The sequence below is a fragment of the Pantherophis guttatus genome, chromosome 2 (assembly GCF_059756535.1).
Source record: "Pantherophis guttatus breed Tessera chromosome 2, ASM5975653v1, whole genome shotgun sequence".
Lineage (NCBI taxonomy): Eukaryota > Metazoa > Chordata > Lepidosauria > Squamata > Colubridae > Pantherophis > Pantherophis guttatus.
The window spans coordinates 166788168-166806365 of NC_142064.1; the positions used below are offsets into that span (position 1 = coordinate 166788168).

At 36.9% G+C, this 18198-nt stretch overlaps 1 protein-coding gene across 1 annotated transcript in view; it reads right to left on the reverse strand.

Moving 5' to 3' along the window:
- The window catches only part of GAS7 (growth arrest specific 7), a 149041-nt gene that overhangs the window by 72136 nt on the left and 58707 nt on the right, over window positions 1-18198 (reverse strand). The window contains exon 2 of the mRNA XM_034408502.3: window positions 6258-6378. Within this exon, the coding sequence (XP_034264393.1) occupies window positions 6258-6378 (121 nt within the window). The remainder of the gene's footprint in view (window positions 1-6257; window positions 6379-18198) is intronic.

The window sequence follows — 18198 nt, forward strand, 5'->3', positions numbered from 1 at the left end:
AATCTGAAAAATGGTCTTATCTTAACAAGAATTTGGGGTGGGAGGAGGTATAAGCTCCCTTTTATATATTCTCATGTTGCAGTCAAATATTTTATCTTCTTAAGGTTTCCTTCAAGAGATAAACCCATCCCTGTGAAAGTGACTGCATTTTAGGAATACAGAATACAGAAAAGAGCCTATTGTTCACTTTCTTCATCTACAGGTCGTCCATGATTTATGACAAAAATTGGGAATCATAAGGATACACTGGTATCCTTACCATTTATATTGACTGTTTCCTAATATGATTTGATTGCTTATTTGACTATTATTAAGTGTTGTACCTTATGATTCTTGATGGACGTATCTTGTCTCTTTATGTACACTGAGAACATATGCACCAAAGTCAAATTCCTTGGCCAATAAAGAATTCTATTGAGTATTAAGCAAAGTGGAAATCAAGGAACTCATCATGTGACCAGATCCAATTTTATGACCATTTTTACCATGTTGTTAAGCAAAACAGGCTTACCCTGGTGACTTTGCTTATTGGAAGTTGGCTAGGAAAATAGCAAATGGTGATCATGTAGCCACAAAATGCTGCAGTTGGTCGTAAACATGATCCCATGGCTGTGGAGTAGTGCAAGAATTGCAACTTCAAGGTCAGATCATTTTCTCAGTGCCATTGTAATTCCAAAACATCATTAAATGAATAGTTCTCAGTAAGCACATACCTATACTTCTATCTGAACCAAATTCAGACATGAATGAAGGCGAATATATATGTCCTGGGATAATGTTGCAAGATCCAAATTGGGTCGATGACTGGACAAGAGATTTTGTCTTCCAAGTTTTCAGATTTGTACTGGAGCCCATCTTCAGGGAACTTATCTCCAGCTAGAGGGAAGTTCCCTGAAGATGGGCTCCAGCATGAGTCCGAAAGCTCGGAAGACAAAACTTCTGGTCTCAGTGACTAACCCAGATTGGTTCCTACAAATTCAGATAGCTTTTTCCTGACAGTAGAGGTGGTGTATGTTGTGTTTGCTGATGTTTGCTGATGTATGGAATCATGTGCCCCAGATTTTCTCCTCCTCAGACAAAAGCTGAGCAATTGTCTGTGTTTAATTGGACTAATGAAAAACTATCACACATCCATTTTCTTTGGTCCACAAAGAAAATGGGATGTAGGTATATTTTTCATATACTTACACCCCATTATTATTCCACATGAAAATAATGTAATGATACTTTGAATTTATTGCCAAGATAACAGTATAACCTTTGCTCTTCATTTTTATCCTGGGTAATGATCCTGCTCAGGGCAAGTATGCTTCTTATTAATGCCAACCTTGCTATATTTCATTATAACATTTCACTGATTTGGATGACTAGAAAAGTGTTTTAGGAAGGTTATATTCCATCTCTCCATGCACAAATGTTGGTTCCATCTCTGAGACAGAGAACCAGAATGGTAAAATAATGATTGTACCAGCTTAATGTTTAGAATGGGTTATGCTAAGAGATACCTAATTTTCTATATCAGCTACCCTCATTGAAAAGCATATTTATTTTATTTAATTTAGTATCACATTTGGACCCAACAGAAGGAAGTAGAAACTAATCACTAACCAAAACTAATGAAAGCATTTTTCCTTTACCTTTGATGTGAAGTTTATATTTGCTTAGAATAGGAAGTGTTAGGTATATAAAAGCTAACATTTCATATGATTCCATTCCTATGAAAAGGAACATCTAAATATTTATGTAGCAATAATTTATCACAGGCTTCCCTAAAATTCGAGACAAGATTAATCTGGTTGTTGCAAGACTGAGATGAAAACCCGGAGACTTTCCTAAACACAGCTAAAGATAGTCCACAAAGCAGAATTTCCACATAAAATGAGGATTAGGGATTTATCTCATGTTAAAAAAAATGTTGCTTGATTATGACACTTAATTTTGCAGAATGGAATATGAGTAAGATACACAACAAGAATAAATACTTCATAAAGAGGGAAAACCCCAAAAAAGGATGTGTTAAATTTTTGCTTGCACTGATGCAAAAGGAACTTGTAATTACCAAATATTCTGTATTCTATGGGATAGATGAAACAATACAACTATAGTTGCAAAACATTTTAATACCACACTTTCCTTATTTCAGGTCAACTGTGGACACTGCTCCCCTTTTAAATGGAAATTTCAGTACCTGGTTTGATTCTAACTTGTAGTCTTTAATATCTAATGATAATTTACCCTCAAACTGTAGTACATCCTACTGATTTGTGCAATGTATTTTCTATGAAGCCATACTTGAGAAGTTTCTTTGTCATGGATGACATTAAACTAGAATAACTCCCATATTTTGATTTTGTTTCCTGTTTTTCCTCTTTTTTTTCACTTCCTGACAGCATCAATGTAATTTTCTTTGCAATAATATGAAGCGATTTCCCATGTTTTATTTCATTTTTTTCCTAGTCTAGTTCCTCGGTTTTTCTAGTGGGGTCTCATTCATGTACTGATCAGCTCTGACCTGCTTAGCTTTTTCTAGATGCCTCGGGAAGAAGAAGAGGGGGGAGGAGGGGAAAGAAAAGAAGCAGTAATAATAGTATTATAAGTTGAAATAGAAGAATCCCCATGAGAGAAGGAAAATAAAAACAAATACATTGCATTATGACATTTGCGTAAAATGTGAAGATGGATAAGGATCAGACTCATAGATGGTACATGATCTATTTTGCAGAATAGATATTTTCCACTTTTTTTCTTCTGTTCAATTGTGCCCAATTCTCAGACGCTGCCTAGGCAAGTCCCTGCAGTTTTCTTGGCAAGATTTTTCAGAAATGGTTTGACACTGCCTCCTTCATAGGGCTGAGACAAAGTGATTGGACTAAGTCACCCAGATGGCTTTGTACCTAAGCGGGGGAGGGCTAGAACACACGGACTCATGGTTTCTAGTCTGATGTCTTAAGTGCTACACCAAACTGGCTGTCTACTTTGCCATTTTATTTAACACCAAAACTGTCCCACACATTAATAGTAGTGTGAAGAGATATGCAGATGTTGTTCCTTTTCTGCAGTGTTTCTTGGACTGTAAGACACTGTATGTTCACCTAGTTTTTCAAGAGAGCTATAAATCTGTGAAATTGAGAGATATTTCCAATGTTGAAAAATATAAAATCCATGTACTGTCATTAATGTTGTATTTATCATGGGGGAGGTGTGATAGGGCAGGGGAGGCCCAAGTGTGTGAGACCCAGCAAAGCAGGAAGCGGGTCCAAGGACTATGGGGACCCAGCCAGATGAGAGGTAAGCCCAAAGGATTCAATGATGTGGGATGGGGGAACGATGCCTATCGTTCCCCCAAGATGGCAGTGTCCCTGTGGTCAATCGTAAGAGTACATGGATTGCCAAGCACCCAAAATGTGATCACGTGACCATGGGAGCAATGCAACAGCTATAACTTTGGTCCAGTTCATAAGGCCCTTCATTCACTGCTGTCATAATTTCAAAGGGTTGCTGAATGAATGACTACTTGTATACTGTACATACAGTGCAAACCTTTGAAGCAATGTGCTTCAAACATGAGGGAGCACATACAAAGCTTTTTTTTCCCCTACTCTATATAGCAACCATATATTTTTCCAAATGCATGTTGCTGTTTTGGAAATAAGTCTCCCCATAAGCATGCACAGCACTTTGCTATGCTGAAATCTAGGAAAAGAAGCATATGCTTTAATGATTCACAAGTACTGTTTCGTATGTACTCCCTCATGTATAAAAAAATTTGCTAAAAGGTTTTGCATGATCCTACCTGCAACTTCTTCCATCACTTTGATGTGCTAATCCTTCATTAATTTACCTGCCTTGCAGCAAACAGAACTTCTGTTTCCCCATTTTTTGTAATGGGGAAGTGGTGAAATCTTTTAACTTTCCAGGGAAAAACAAAAATTGCCTCTGTGCCTGCAAAAAGCTGAGATGATTACAGATGAACTGTGAACTCAAGGAGAAAGGAAAGAAAGGAATTAAAAGATTCTGAAGTTTTTAAGCTCTGTCCATTATGGTGTAAAACTCTATGAAAACATTCCTAAATTCTTTTTAACCAGTTATTTCAAGCTCTTTTTCATTTGCTTAGAACTTCTGAACTATAAGTTTGCTCTCCCCAGGAGTTATCCTCTCAAAAATGATTTGTATTTTTTGTTTAAGAACATCCAAATTATTTGGTCACTTGAGAACTGAAAAGGAAATACATAAAATTTAAGCACTAAATATTTCCAGGTCTGACTCTAAACAGGAAATCAGTAAAATGTCACATAATTATTATGGCTGTTTTAGGTGCAGCAGATTTAGCTAAGCTTGATTTATGCTGAATATTTTCATAATTTCATAACTACTTGCATATTTACATGCATAGCAACCCAGAAAATGTTAACATTCAATTCTTAGACATCCAAATGCAAGATACAAAACAAATAAAGTCTTCCTTGAATGGAGTTTGACTCCCAATGGCTGTATGGATATGGCCAGTCAGTTTTCTTAGCAATAGCAATAGCACCTAGACTTATATACCCCTTTACAGCCCTCTCTAAGCGATGTTACAGAGTCAACATATTGCCCCCAACAATTTGGATCCTCATTTTACTCCGAAGGATGGAAGGCTGATTCAACTTTGAGCCTGGTGGGATTTGAATTGCCAAATTGCAGGCAGCTGGCAGTCAGCAGAAGTAGCCTGCAGTACCCCATTCTAACCACTGCGCCACCGAGGAAATTGGAATATATGGAAATTGTTTGCCACTGCCTTCTTCTGGAATCCTTTTCTCATTTCTCAGCTTGGACTTTTTCACAGCCTTGCATTTACGTTCTAAAGGGATCTGGTCCTGCTTAGCTTTTCAACCAAAGTTGGCTAGATGTTACCACCTGCTATGATGCAGAATGCAGGTAGTCATCAATTTACAACCATTTATTTAGTCATTCTTCAAAATTAGAGCTGGACTGATAAAAGTGATTGAGAGCTTATTCTCGCAGCATCCTCACAGTCATGTGATCAAAATTCCGGCACTTAGCAACCGACATGCATTTATGACAATTGCAGCATTCTGGTGTGTGTGTGTGTGTGTGGTTTGGGTTATGTGATTACCATTTGAGACATTCCCCACGAATGTCCGACAAGCAAAGTTAATGGGGGAAGCAGGATTCACTTAACCACATGATTCACTTAACAACTGCAGCAATTTGCAAAAATGGTTGTAAAATGGGGGCGATTCACTTAACAACCACCTTACTTAGCAGCCGAAACTCTAACGTCAATTGTGGTAGTAGGTTAAGGACTACCTGTAAGTAACTCATCCAAATATGATTCATTTTCTTGTTGAATTAACTGGTTAAAAATGTTGACAACTATGAGTACATAAATTTTATTATCATTTGCTGTGCAATTGATATATTTGGCCTTTCAAGGATGAGTGAGAAATCTAAAAAGGAATTTTTAAAGAAATTTAAAAATTCAAAATATGAGCCTCTTTGGGATAAGCTGCTCCACTGGAGTCAGGTCTGTTCAAAATGGCTTTCAGTATAGTTGCTTTGTTCTTTCATTCTTATTGTCTACATTCAATTCCTAATGCCAGTAAAAACCCTTCAGTTTTGGGAGGAAACAAAGTAAGACCTACAAAATTCACCAGTTTGAGAATGGAATATTTTGCAGAACTGCAGACTGTACTGAATCTCTTCTGGTATGTACCACTCCGGCAGGCAGTTTTTAAAAATTTCCAGAAGTAAATCCTCTGAATCAGAAGAGGTTCAGAATGTCCCATACCTAGAGTTTTGGCAAGAATCCTAGTCAGATACCCAAGGGCAGCTCAAACAATTTCTGGTTTACTTCTGGAAACTAGTAAACTGACTGCTAGAATGGCATGGTCCAGGAGAAGTTTAGCACAAATCAAGATGAAAAATAGAACATTTTCAAAACATTCTGTCCCAAAATTGTACAGAGAATGTCTGGTAAGAGAACAGAGGATATCACTTTCTTTGGCAAAAAAAGAGAGTTGAGATAAATGATTTTATTCTGGGAATAATATGAGAAGACATTGGAAATCTAGAGAAAGGCAGATAATCAGGTTGTCTACAATGACCAGCCAAGAAGCACAGTAATTTTATGGATTGTACAAGAAGGTGTTTGGCTACTCTTCATACTGTTAAGTTATGTTTTCTCTACCTTCGATATTAGAGGAATGGAGGAGGGTTTTCTAAAAAAATAAAACTAGTGTGTAAATGAAGCTTACCATTGGTGAAGGTGTTCACATAATATCTTCGCCCCTGAGGAGACATATAACTTTGCCAGCCAGGTGGAAGATGACCATTTTGAGAATCTTCTCCAACTTGAGGAATGACCTTCCTAGGTTTCTGTTGAAATAACGACAGAAAAAGCAATATTTTTCAGAGAATCTTCAAAAGAGTTTATAGAAGAGGTTATAAAATGAAATTCAAACACACCCTTAAAATTTCCTGGGAACAGAATATAGCAGTTTGAACACTCAATACTTTTTAGATTCCAAACATCCCAATTATCTTACCATCTGCAGCTTGGGAAATCTATTCAGGACTTTCATAAAAGAAACATTCCAAGGGAACAGGGAAGATAATGGAATGTTGTAGAACCTGTACTGTAGCAAGTCAACAATATTATTGCTTATGGTGGTTGGAAAAGAAACATACTTCATGCCCTGCCTGAAAGGCAAATTCATACATTGTCAATGTTTATACTACCCTTGTGCACCAACAATGTTGGTAAAATCCACCAACTGGATGAGTTTTAGCAACTAAATGCTGCCCCTATAAAACCATTCTGCAGAACTCAGGGACCAACAGTTATATAAATATTTTGCTGATGACATTCATCCTAAACTGTTCCTAAAACAACAACACAAGTACCATCTTGCAGATTCACAATTTAAAGCAAGTGAAGCTCAAGATTGTCACTTTGCTTCTATCCACCTAATGCTTTAGGATCAGGAATCTACTCAAGCTTCTCAAAGCATATTGCTACATTCTCAAGACATAATTCACCATATATTGTCCAACAGAGACTTCTGCTGTCATTGAAATATACAAACATTGAGATATAGATGGCAGATTTGAGAAAGGAAGAGGCAGGAAATGTTGGAAGAAATAGGATGTGAACCCAGTTGCATCAGAAGCAAGAGAATCTGTGGGGATAGCAAAGCACTTGAACCTATAAGATTATATCCAATTATATTCAGTCAACAGAAGAATTGATGTAGCTGATGTGTCAAGTTACATTTCTTCCTGCAGCTTCCTGAACAACCAAATCTGCTCTGCAGTCAGAGGTGGGAACAGTGGGATTATCCAGGCCAGAAAGGTATGCAGTATACTGCATTAGAGAAGATAGCAAGGACAACTCTCATGGCAGAAGCAGACTTCTACTCAAGCTAATGCCACATTGTGTCCCAGTACCAAAGCACTGCGAAAATCATCATCTGTGTGACAAAAGAAGAAATACAATTAGGTGATCCAATACATACAAGTGGAGCCAACAGCCTTTTTTCAAATCCACAATCATAATTCCTATTATTGCAATTATACCGCACCCGGTAACAAGGGGACAAAGTGCCATGCAAAAGAAAGCAGCCTATGGATTCTCTTACCAGGCTGCATGGAATGGGGTGGAGAGAACAAACCAATTAGACTTCCAGCTCATCATCTTACAACATCCCTATGCAACTGCAGTGGAAGAAACAAGAAGTTGCAAAGCAGAAACATGGCTGGGCATTGCTCCAAGTTGATTACAAGCAGCTGTGCATTAATAGCTTTTGGCTGTGTCCATTACAGCTGGGAGACTTGGGGCCAGCTCTTCTCTGACCAGCTACAGTACTACTCCGGCTCCAGGAGTGGGCTGCAGGGAAAGAAAGGCATAATACTAAGGCCCTTAAGTCTCATTATCACAGTAGCTTAACAGTATTACTCATTAGAATGGTATGTGCTGCACATGACTCAGTTCTGCTCCTATGCACAATACTGTTGTTCATTACCAGGTGTTCAAGACTCCATATAAGTCAGGCATTCATGAAAGATTCCACTAGGTCACCACGGCCACGGATATATTCCACTGTCTTAGGGCTTCCCTGGTGGAAGTAGGATCTCTTCTTTCCCATAAGCAGAACCCACCTTTGGAATCTGAACTCCTGGCAACGATTTGGTTTCTTTACTTCAACTGGAATGTGCTAATGCTATAGGTTCATGCTCATTTCATAAACAGATTGGCAGAACTGAAGCAGGTAGAACAGGTATATGGGATGTTCTTGAAGAATGAGCCACAATGAAGAATTTCAAGACTTTCCACCAGTGAGGATAGAGAGAAACAGAGATTAAAATTTCGATTTTAATAAAGTTCATTAGCTTCTGTTTTCATTTTACATCTATGGATTGGTCTTACTTAGTAAACTAAATGACTGCCTCTTCTAACTACCTCTAACACATAAGAAACTTTACAAGTAAAATATTTGGTCCATCCGGCTCAGCATTGCATACAGTACATTGACTAGCAATTGCTCCCCCAGGATACATTGGATACATACCTTACATTCTGTGCTAAGGTCACTTCAACATTATTACTATTTTAATTTCTCCAAACCTCAGAAACATTTTGAAGGTGATCAGACTTCAGTGGAAAGAGCAGGCAGGCAAGAAGCAATGAAAACAAGGGGAATTTGACAAAATAATTATCTGCTTATTTTGCTTGAGATATTGAAGGGGACTTGCAGAGCTCTAAAGCTACCATTTTCCTTTAAGGACACAAAACTTGGGAGCTGGGAAGAAGGGTGAGAAAGAATTCCTTCATTTAAAAAGTTCCTTTCAAATGAAGCCACTCTACCTCAAAGAAACAACCCCACCTAGTTTCATGGTGGTTTCAACTATACAAGGCTGAGTCAAAAATGCTGTAAATCAGGTCAGCCACATTCCAACATTGCTGGTATTGTGGGAATATACAGGTCCAGGGTAGCCTGCAACCTGTCACAGAAGACCCGTGTGGAAATTCCATAACAAACTCTTCAGTTTTAACTTCAATGTAGCTGCTGGACACTCTTCCATGCACACAATATACACAACATTGTTTTGGAAGACAGAATTTGTTTTCTCTTTCCCTAGCCAAATAGCAACAGAAAGGAAATATTGACTGTTGGTCAGTACTTTTCCTTCCAAAGTAAAGGAAAAGAATGCATGGGTAGAGTGGAGGATGGGCAGAGAGGGAAGAGAGTATAAAATGAATTTGTGATTCTACCTCACTGCCATTTTTACAGGGAAACTCTGAATTTAGGTAAATTTGATTGGGTATTAAACCAAAAGCAAGGCTTTTGAGTATTCAGTTCATTCAAATAGTTACTAATCATTGGGTGAGAGGCTTTATGTTGATAAGCAAGGTTCTTGGAAGATGACATGCCAATGTTATGTGAGTGCTCTAGCTGCCTCTTGTTTTCCACATATTTTCAACTGGTTTTAACTTCTGTAGCAATTTGGCACTGAGTTACTTGATGGAATACTTGTATCTTCAGGAACTGTTTGGAAACTTGCCTGTAGACCTTATATACGCATTACACAAGGAGAAACTTTTCATGTACAGACTTCTCCCTCGAGAAATGTATTTAGCATTGTTGTTGCTATTGTTGTTACTATCGTTAATGCCTAAAGATGATTCTCTAAAGACTTATTTTTGGCTTAATTATTGTTCTTGATCTATTTTGGAATATTATCTGACTAATTTTAGGCTAATGCTTCACTATATTTTATACTGCTTCTCAGCTTTCAAGGATTATTATAAAGATTTGTGGCTATAGTTACTGTTTTGGTTGTTATTGTACTATTAATTTTTAAATGATGGGCTACTGTGAAAGAACTCTCATATTAAAATGTCTGTAATAAATATTCACATAGAAATGTTCCTTAAGATGAGAGCCAGTTTAGTTTAGTGGTTAAAATGCTGAACTAGAAACTGAGAGACTGTGAATTCCAGTCCTCTTTCTGGCACAGAAACTTGGATGACTTTGGACCACCTGTTCCCTGTCTCCCTCAGCCCAACCCACCTCAAAGGGTTATTGTTTGGGAGGAGGGTGCATCATGTATGCCACCATCAATTATATAAAGAACCAAAGATATAAATCAAATAAATACACACTGGAGGGGGTGAGGATTGCAGAGGAATATTCAGGTTTATGGCACTATAACAATTTGACATTAAGCAAACTCTTTGAGTTGATAAGAAGAGCCCACTCCCCATTCCCTAAAGTCCTTAATTAAATCTCTGGGATTTATTGACAACTGGAAGAATTAGGCTTTCTTTCCTGAAACCAAGCAGGTGGGATAGTACAGAACACTTAATAGAGGACCCTTAAGTCCTCTTCCAGTGGCCAGTCGGAGGAAAACGAACAATAATGCTGAGTTTGGAACCTCTTGTGATAAGGTCATCATTCCATCCATATTCTAGAATCCCAGCAGTGTATTTGCAAGCAGTCACAGCTGCATGACAATCTATAACTGTAAAATCAAGTCTAATAAAGCTACCGCACTGTCCAGTTAGAATCATGAAAATAAATCTGTGTACTTATTCAGTAATTGCAATTTTGCACCGTCTCTTAGCACCCATCTGTGTACATCTGTCCATGCAAAAAAGTGAACAATTTAGCTTTCTGCAGAAAGACCCATTTCTACACATATCCAATCTGTGCATATGCTGCTTTCCATAACAGCATCATGTGGGGCTGCTATTTTTTGCCAAGAAATTAAACTATACATCAGCCAGCTTGAAGAAAATAATTGGTGTTCCAAAGAGGGCTATAGAAGCAGCAGTGTAGAACTTAAAAAAACAAACTTGTGAACGGTTTCTGTTTCAAGCAGAATCCAGGCAAATACACAACACATGTACTGTTGAACTTTTAGAAGATGCTCAGCTGTTGACAAAAACAGACTGTTACTGCAAGTCTCTTTCTTCTATTCAAGTGTACAAGAAGATATCATCTCACAAGATGAAGAGAAGAACAATCTTCAGTACAACAATGGCATGTTATACACTACTTTTTTAAAAAATTACAACTATGGGGGAAAAATATAGGGCTGTTGCTTATATGGTTTCTCTTTAAAAAGTTATTCTTCAATGAACATAATCAGTCAATCCTAAAAATGTAGCCCAGATGTTTCTGGACTCAAATGAGCCTGGGAATTACTCTTATCTACAAGATTTATTTACTACTCATTATGTGGATCCTAGCTGAGGTTATCCAGCAGTATTGGTGAAGTATTGGAAATGTACATATATGCTTTATTTACCTCTGAAAACATGTTCCAAGATTAAAACATTGAGACTTCTTATCCTGAATTTAAAAACAACTTTGGATGATATAATGATTCATTTATCTCTCTTACATACATCAGTGCTTTCATTTAATATGCACCAAGAAAAAAATTCTTTCAAATTAGAGGCAAAAACTGGGAATAGCACATTCCATAGGAATTGATTACAATTCTACTGTGGAATGTTCACATATAACTGCTAAGTTGTTTGTTTGTTTGTTTTGTTTATCACATTTGGAAGCCACCCATCTCCCTCACAGAGCAATTCGGTGCAACTCTCACAGAGAGCTTCTCCAATAGTTCTTGGAAATAGTCTAATTAGGTCATGAGCACAAATCTCTATAAAAAAATACACAGAATGCCTAAGAGTTGAATATCAGGAGAACTCCCTCGTCACCTCTCCCTCAAAATAGCCCTTGAATTGTGCATCAAAGAGGCAGCGAGGTATTTCTCCATTAAGCAATAATGTTTAAAATAAAATGAGAGAACGATGTGTGCCAAACGTATTGTTTATAACAATTGGATATATAAACACTGAGATCCTCACAGTGAGTCCCAGAAGATGAACTGGCTATTGTAAATGCAGCCTGATAATGCCTATTCCTGCACACAGCGCATAACTTCATGAAGAAATGGATTGTAAATCTACTATGTAGAACAGAAAATGAGATTCTTCTGTTGTTTGTAATACAGCCATTTTTTTTTGCACAGTTTTCTGTGTGGAGGTCTAACAGTGTTTCCTCTGTTCTTTGCATATTAGTAGAATTCTGGGGCAGGAGGGGGTTAGGGAGTGGCGTGTGTGGCTATGATATGGGTGTTTTGCATGAACAATGCCGCTATCGCATATTTTAAAAGTCAGTTAGCTTCTTCTGACACAATCTGTTTAAAAAAGATACAGAATATTGCCCTCCCACCATCAATCTCAACCATCAGGATTTCGCTCTAGGAGTCCAAGGACATATTTTGCTTTAATCATACTCAGCAGCTTCCTGCCAACCCACAAATTTGCCCCAATTTGTTATATGTTCCCAAACACAAAGAATTCACTCTCCCACACAATCCCAACATTTTTTTCATCATCATTATTTAGCCAGATCTTTAGCTTGTTTTACAAAGCCTATGTCTACTTCTTTCAGCAATTCTTACGCAGCTCTTTATAACTGTTTAATGGACACTGCACTAAGCCCGCATTAAAGATACTCCTTTAAATGTGCTTTTTCTAACAAGTAATAAAATTAGATGCATCCTGACCCTTCATACAGTGTGGTCTGTTTTAACCAGAACCACTAAATATCTTACAGTGGTGACACTCAGAATTTGATCGAGGTCTTTTGCAATTCCCAAATCCATGCAGAGTCAAAAAACTCAGATGAAAACTGTGTCCAAAAATTTAGTAAGACTAAATTTCAAGCTGAATCATCTTCTATAGACATATCAAATCAAGCATTTCTCAATGTATCAAATTTACCCCTACAGAATGCCATCTTACCAATGGGAGCTTTTGCCAAACCTCTTGTAGAATCTATGATCCAAGCAGAACTGACTGAAACCTTCCCTTCTGTTTGCAAGATGAGGACGGAAATTACCCACTGCCTGTTCTGCTGTCCAGGCACAATTAAACAGCCAATGCCTTATGTGAAAACTCAGAGGAAGAGCAACTACTTAAAGGGATCTCTTTTTATGTGTCAACACATTTCAGCACTTCACTCTGTTCTTTGGAAATCAAAAGGGTGCATTCTAGAGGCTTTCCAGATGGGAAAGCTAGTGGAAGTCTTGCCAATTTTCAAATGTCTGTGTAGGTGATGGAGAGCACAAAGCAAGGGTCTGTATCACTGACCTAGTGCTCCCTATATACAGACAGGCTTTGTCCAGCTTTCCTTGGTCCGGTCCCAGCTTCCTTGGCCTTTTGTATAGCCTGTCTGTCTCCCTACAATCTTTTCCCCTGACTTCATATAAAACCAAGTCTTTGTACTCAGAATAACCCAACTTCCAAACAGTGTTGCGAAATTAAACCTCATCACATGATTCAGTGGGCACTGTAAGAATGCAAGACCTAGCAAATATAGGATGAATTATGTTTGCTTATGCAGTCCTGAAGTGGGCCCTTACCTCCACTATTTTCCAAAAGAGGAAAGGTGAACAAAAATGTTGGCAGCATTGCCTTTTTATACAAGAGAAAGAGAACATCCTGCTTTCTGCCTTCATTGTGAATTGACTTTTTAACGTCAATACATAACCAGTGTTATAACATAGTATAGGTATAGTCCTGCTTAGAATCTTTCAGAGAAACAGTAGCTGTTGACAATAGTCTTGAATTAAAGTGATATGACAGAATGTAAGGATATATTGCAGCACAAGCTTGAATTCCACACTTCTTGGAAAAAAAGTTTGTAGATCTTTTGGCACAGCATTAATTTTTGTGGAAAAATGACTGTCCAATTCCTTAATATATTATATTACAGTGATACTGAAAGTCTGAACTGTCATAAATTGTACTATCAGGAGGATATTGGCAACCTTTTAATTAACTGAAGTGTTTTTAAGGCACAAAAGAGTTGAAAACAAAGGTCTCAAGGATGCTACCAACCTAACAGTCAACATTTGCATAACTTCAGGTATTGATTCAATATGCACAAGATGTACATCATCTTATGCTGGTTACAGTTTCCACATTTCAAAAATTCAGTGTGAACTGTGTCAGAAACCACTATTTTCTTTTCCTGACAAATGTAAACTTCTGTTTTTAACCTCTTGAAAATATTTATCTCTGTTGCCAGCTTTATCATATTGATAGTGTATTTTCCAACTGAGATTTGTTTTGCTTTGCTTTTTTAAAAGACTTTTAAATGGTCATTTTGAAATCAGGAACAGGAATTTAGGAAGGAGAAACAATTCAAACACCTTATAAATCAAATCAATCAACCAATCTTTTTAATTGAAATTTCAAATGTAACATAAGATCCCATTTGATTTGTTTCCCCATAGAGAGTATACTTTAGCATCAATTTATTTAAATGCTATTCATGTCTGGCAGCTCAAAATCAAAAGTACTGTAACTTTCTACGACAAAAAAAGAAGAGAGAGAGAGAGAAAGCCTCCAGAGCTATCTTATACATCTGTACCTAGTGTTAATCATTAATTTGGGAAGAGAAATTGCCTTATCACTGAACATTCCACCAACTATTTGAAATATCCTGTTCAAAAAAAGGATGTTTTTGGTGCTTTTTAAAATATTCTGATGCTTTTTATATTTTTCCTTTTATTTTTATTCATCCACATTAAAAACAAGAAAAAAAACCTCCATGAAGTCTATACTCTCAGTGGTTGTGTCATACTTTAATTTTAATAATGATTTTATCGCATATACCCATTAGTATTCTGCTTGGTCAGTAGCAGATAGATACATTTTATAAAATTTTGTTCTATAAAATGAACTAGTCATGACGATGACTAGTGCTGCATATGCTGATTCCTCAGATGAATCTGCCACGGAAATGGCTTCACATGATTTCCTGATTCATCTTGAAAAGGATACCCTTTCACAGTGAAAGTTCAACACTTGCTCAACAAAAAAAAAATACTTCTCATTTACAGGAAACTCCTCATAGAACACAGGGATCCTAAAGAGGAAACATCTGTGTATTCATAAAGGGAATATATTTTGCACTATAAAATGGCTAATCCTAAGAGTTCACTAGTATCCAAGGCCAATTTTGCAAATAACTCTAGATATAGAGAGCTGTGTAGGCAATACAATACTCTAGAACTGTGAAATATTGCTAGCACAAAGCAATGCTTTTTAATAGCCATAGCAGTTAAACGTTTTAATAATTTACGTACTATAATAATTTACATACTATACTTAAGCATTTAGGGGTGGCGTGGTGACTAAGTGGTTAACATGCTGGGCTAGTCGGCTAGAAAGCCAGCAGCCCAGGTTCAAGACCTGAGTTCTACGTGACGGGGTGGGCTACCAGCCTCGCCACAGCTCCTGCCAACTGCAGTTCAAAGCATACAAATGCAAGTAGATAAATAGGTACCACTTTGGTGGGAAGGTTACAGTGTTCTGTGTTGTCATGTTGGCCACATGACTGTGGAAATGTGTATTTGGACAGCACTGGCTCCATGGCTTTGAAACAAGAGATGAGCACTGACCCCTATAGTCAGCAAAGATTAGCAGAGTAAAATCCTTTTTACTTAAACATTTAATTATGAATGCAATAAATATTTGGAAACACTGGAATCATTTGTATGCTGTTCTCTTCCAAGTATCCACTAAATGCCAATTCAGTGTTGCTTCTATCTATAATGAGCAAAATGCTTCTTAACTAAATAGGCATCATCTTATATATATAAAGTATTTATATGTAAATATTTCGTGCTAGTTTCAATTATATCTCATATTTGAAGTGAAGTAATAAAAAATTCTTCACAATCTTATTTTCAATAGAAATCCTTAAAAAAAGAAGCAGCACTAAGCATTATGGAAGAATAAACTTTAAATGGTTAAATATTTCAAGTCATTTTAACTTTATTTACGAAGAAGATATAAAAAATGGAAAATATACACACAGGAAAGGGGAACAGAAGCTCCAACATGTTATACTGACTAGTACAAAAGAGGAAAGTGCTTCATATCACTGGATTTGTTCTACTAAAATGTTACCATTACAACAATTTCTGTTTTATTTTTATGATAACAATTCTGAAAATCAGGAAGGGGAAAGCACTGTTTGACCTTATGGTAGGGCTCAATTTTGAGATTCACCTTGGTGTACAGATGTACATGCAAAGCACATATACATAGACATGTTACTAATCTGTAGAAAAAGAACAAATATAACACATACTATACCAGGCTGACCACTGAAATCTGAAGCATCATGTTCAATTGTTTAAAAAGCTACAAACACAAACCAAAACACAACGCAGACATCTCCCAGCCCTTTATATACCAGATTGTATCATTCACTATAACTAAAGCTTTCAAACAATATGTAACATTTATCTTAATTTTGATGGTGAAGGTTGTCTAAAGACCTTATACTTTAGCCAACATAGTAAAGCCATTAGACTGCAAAAAAAAAAAAGAAAGAAAGAAAGAAAGAAAGAAAAAGAAAAGAAAAGAAAGAAAGAGAGAGAGAAACCAAGATAAATCACTTTAGAATTTTTTTTCCACCTCGGCTGCTTTTCTTCTTTCATATAACCTGTAAGCTGTATAATTCAATTGAAAAACAAATTGAAATCAAAAGGTGCTTCAACAAAGTATTAGTTTAAGGGTGTGCATATTTATGCAAGCATATTACTATATGTTTTTTCCCCCTAAAAAGTTCAGCTTGTCTTTTAAATGAATCATATAACTTATAGGTTATATTAGAGGTGGACAAAATTCTGAAGTGATTTATCTTGGTCTGGTTTTTTATACCTCAAACATTTGGCATTTTAACGAGGTGTGTGTATGTGTGTGTGTGTGTACGCGCGCACACACACTTCACATCCACTGTATCTATCTAATTTGAATCTATCTTTCAATTCAATAAAACAAGGAATTGTTATTCCTTAGGTCCTTCAGTAGAGAAAAACGGCAGGAAGGTGGAACTTGCTCCTGCTCCCACTGATTTGTTGTTGTTGTTGTTGTTGTTCACCTGTGGTCATTCTGTTTCTGTTTAGGTAAAGGAATATCTGTGAAACCATGAACCATTCGGCCATGGGTTGTCTAGTCTAAACTGTGAGTCTTCACTGTAAAAAATACAGTGACTGACAGCTTTAAAGGGGGATTAGACAATTTTATGAAATATATAATTATCAATAACTACCAGGCACACTAAAAATAAATTATGTTCACATTCAGTGTCAGTAATATCTCTAAATACCACTTACTAGGGATCATGAGCAAGGAGATGCTATTATACTCATGTGTTATGGGCTTCCCATAGGGATCTAGGAATAGATGATTGGATTAAATACACTTTAGGTCTGAGCTAAGTGGTTGGTGCTTATTAGCTGCATAAAGCATATTAATATATTTTATTACATGAAGTGCAGCAATTACTGTCTTCCAAAGAATTCTGGCATAAAAAAACCCTAACTTTTTCAATTCTTTGTTTGTAGCACAGTGTGTAATGCAGATAATTTCTGGTTGTTCTTTCAGTGATGCTGAAAATATGCAAGTCAAACTGGGACAAGCTGACCTAAATCCTTTCCATCTCAAAATTTCAGGTACTGAAAATGAGCTGACCAAGATTACAACATATATGCTTTACAGAAAGTTCAACCTTCTGCACCTTCAAGTAGAAAACTACTACAGGGGCAAGAATGAAAAAGAAAAACCAATCAAGTATTGTGAATCCTGGCCTATGGAACCCTGATAGTCCGATTCAATATAAAGCAGCTTATTACTCAGATAACAGAAATGATCAATACTTAAGAGCAGAGATCTTCAAACTTGGCAGCTTTAAGACTTGTGGACTTCAACTCCCAGAATTCTGGGAGTTGAAGTCCACAAGTTTTAAGGCTGCCAAGTTTGAAGACCTCTGACTTAGAGTATGTCTATGACATAGTGTGGCATTTGTCTCATGTTGTAATACAACACATTACAAACAATACATGGACAAGTATGTAAATGTTTTGCTTGTTGACCAAATCCAATAAAAAAAACAATCCAGGAAAAGTCACATGACCCAAGAAATCTCCCCCCCCCAAATAACCAATATTTTGCAGTCTCACATGGGAAGTGAAGAATAATTTTATCACTGTGGTAATGTCCACATCATTCCTCAGCACCCTTAGTTCTCATGTAGCTGAAATTTTAGTTGTTTCTTGCAACTTTATAGAACATTTGGTTTCCATGGCACCAGATAT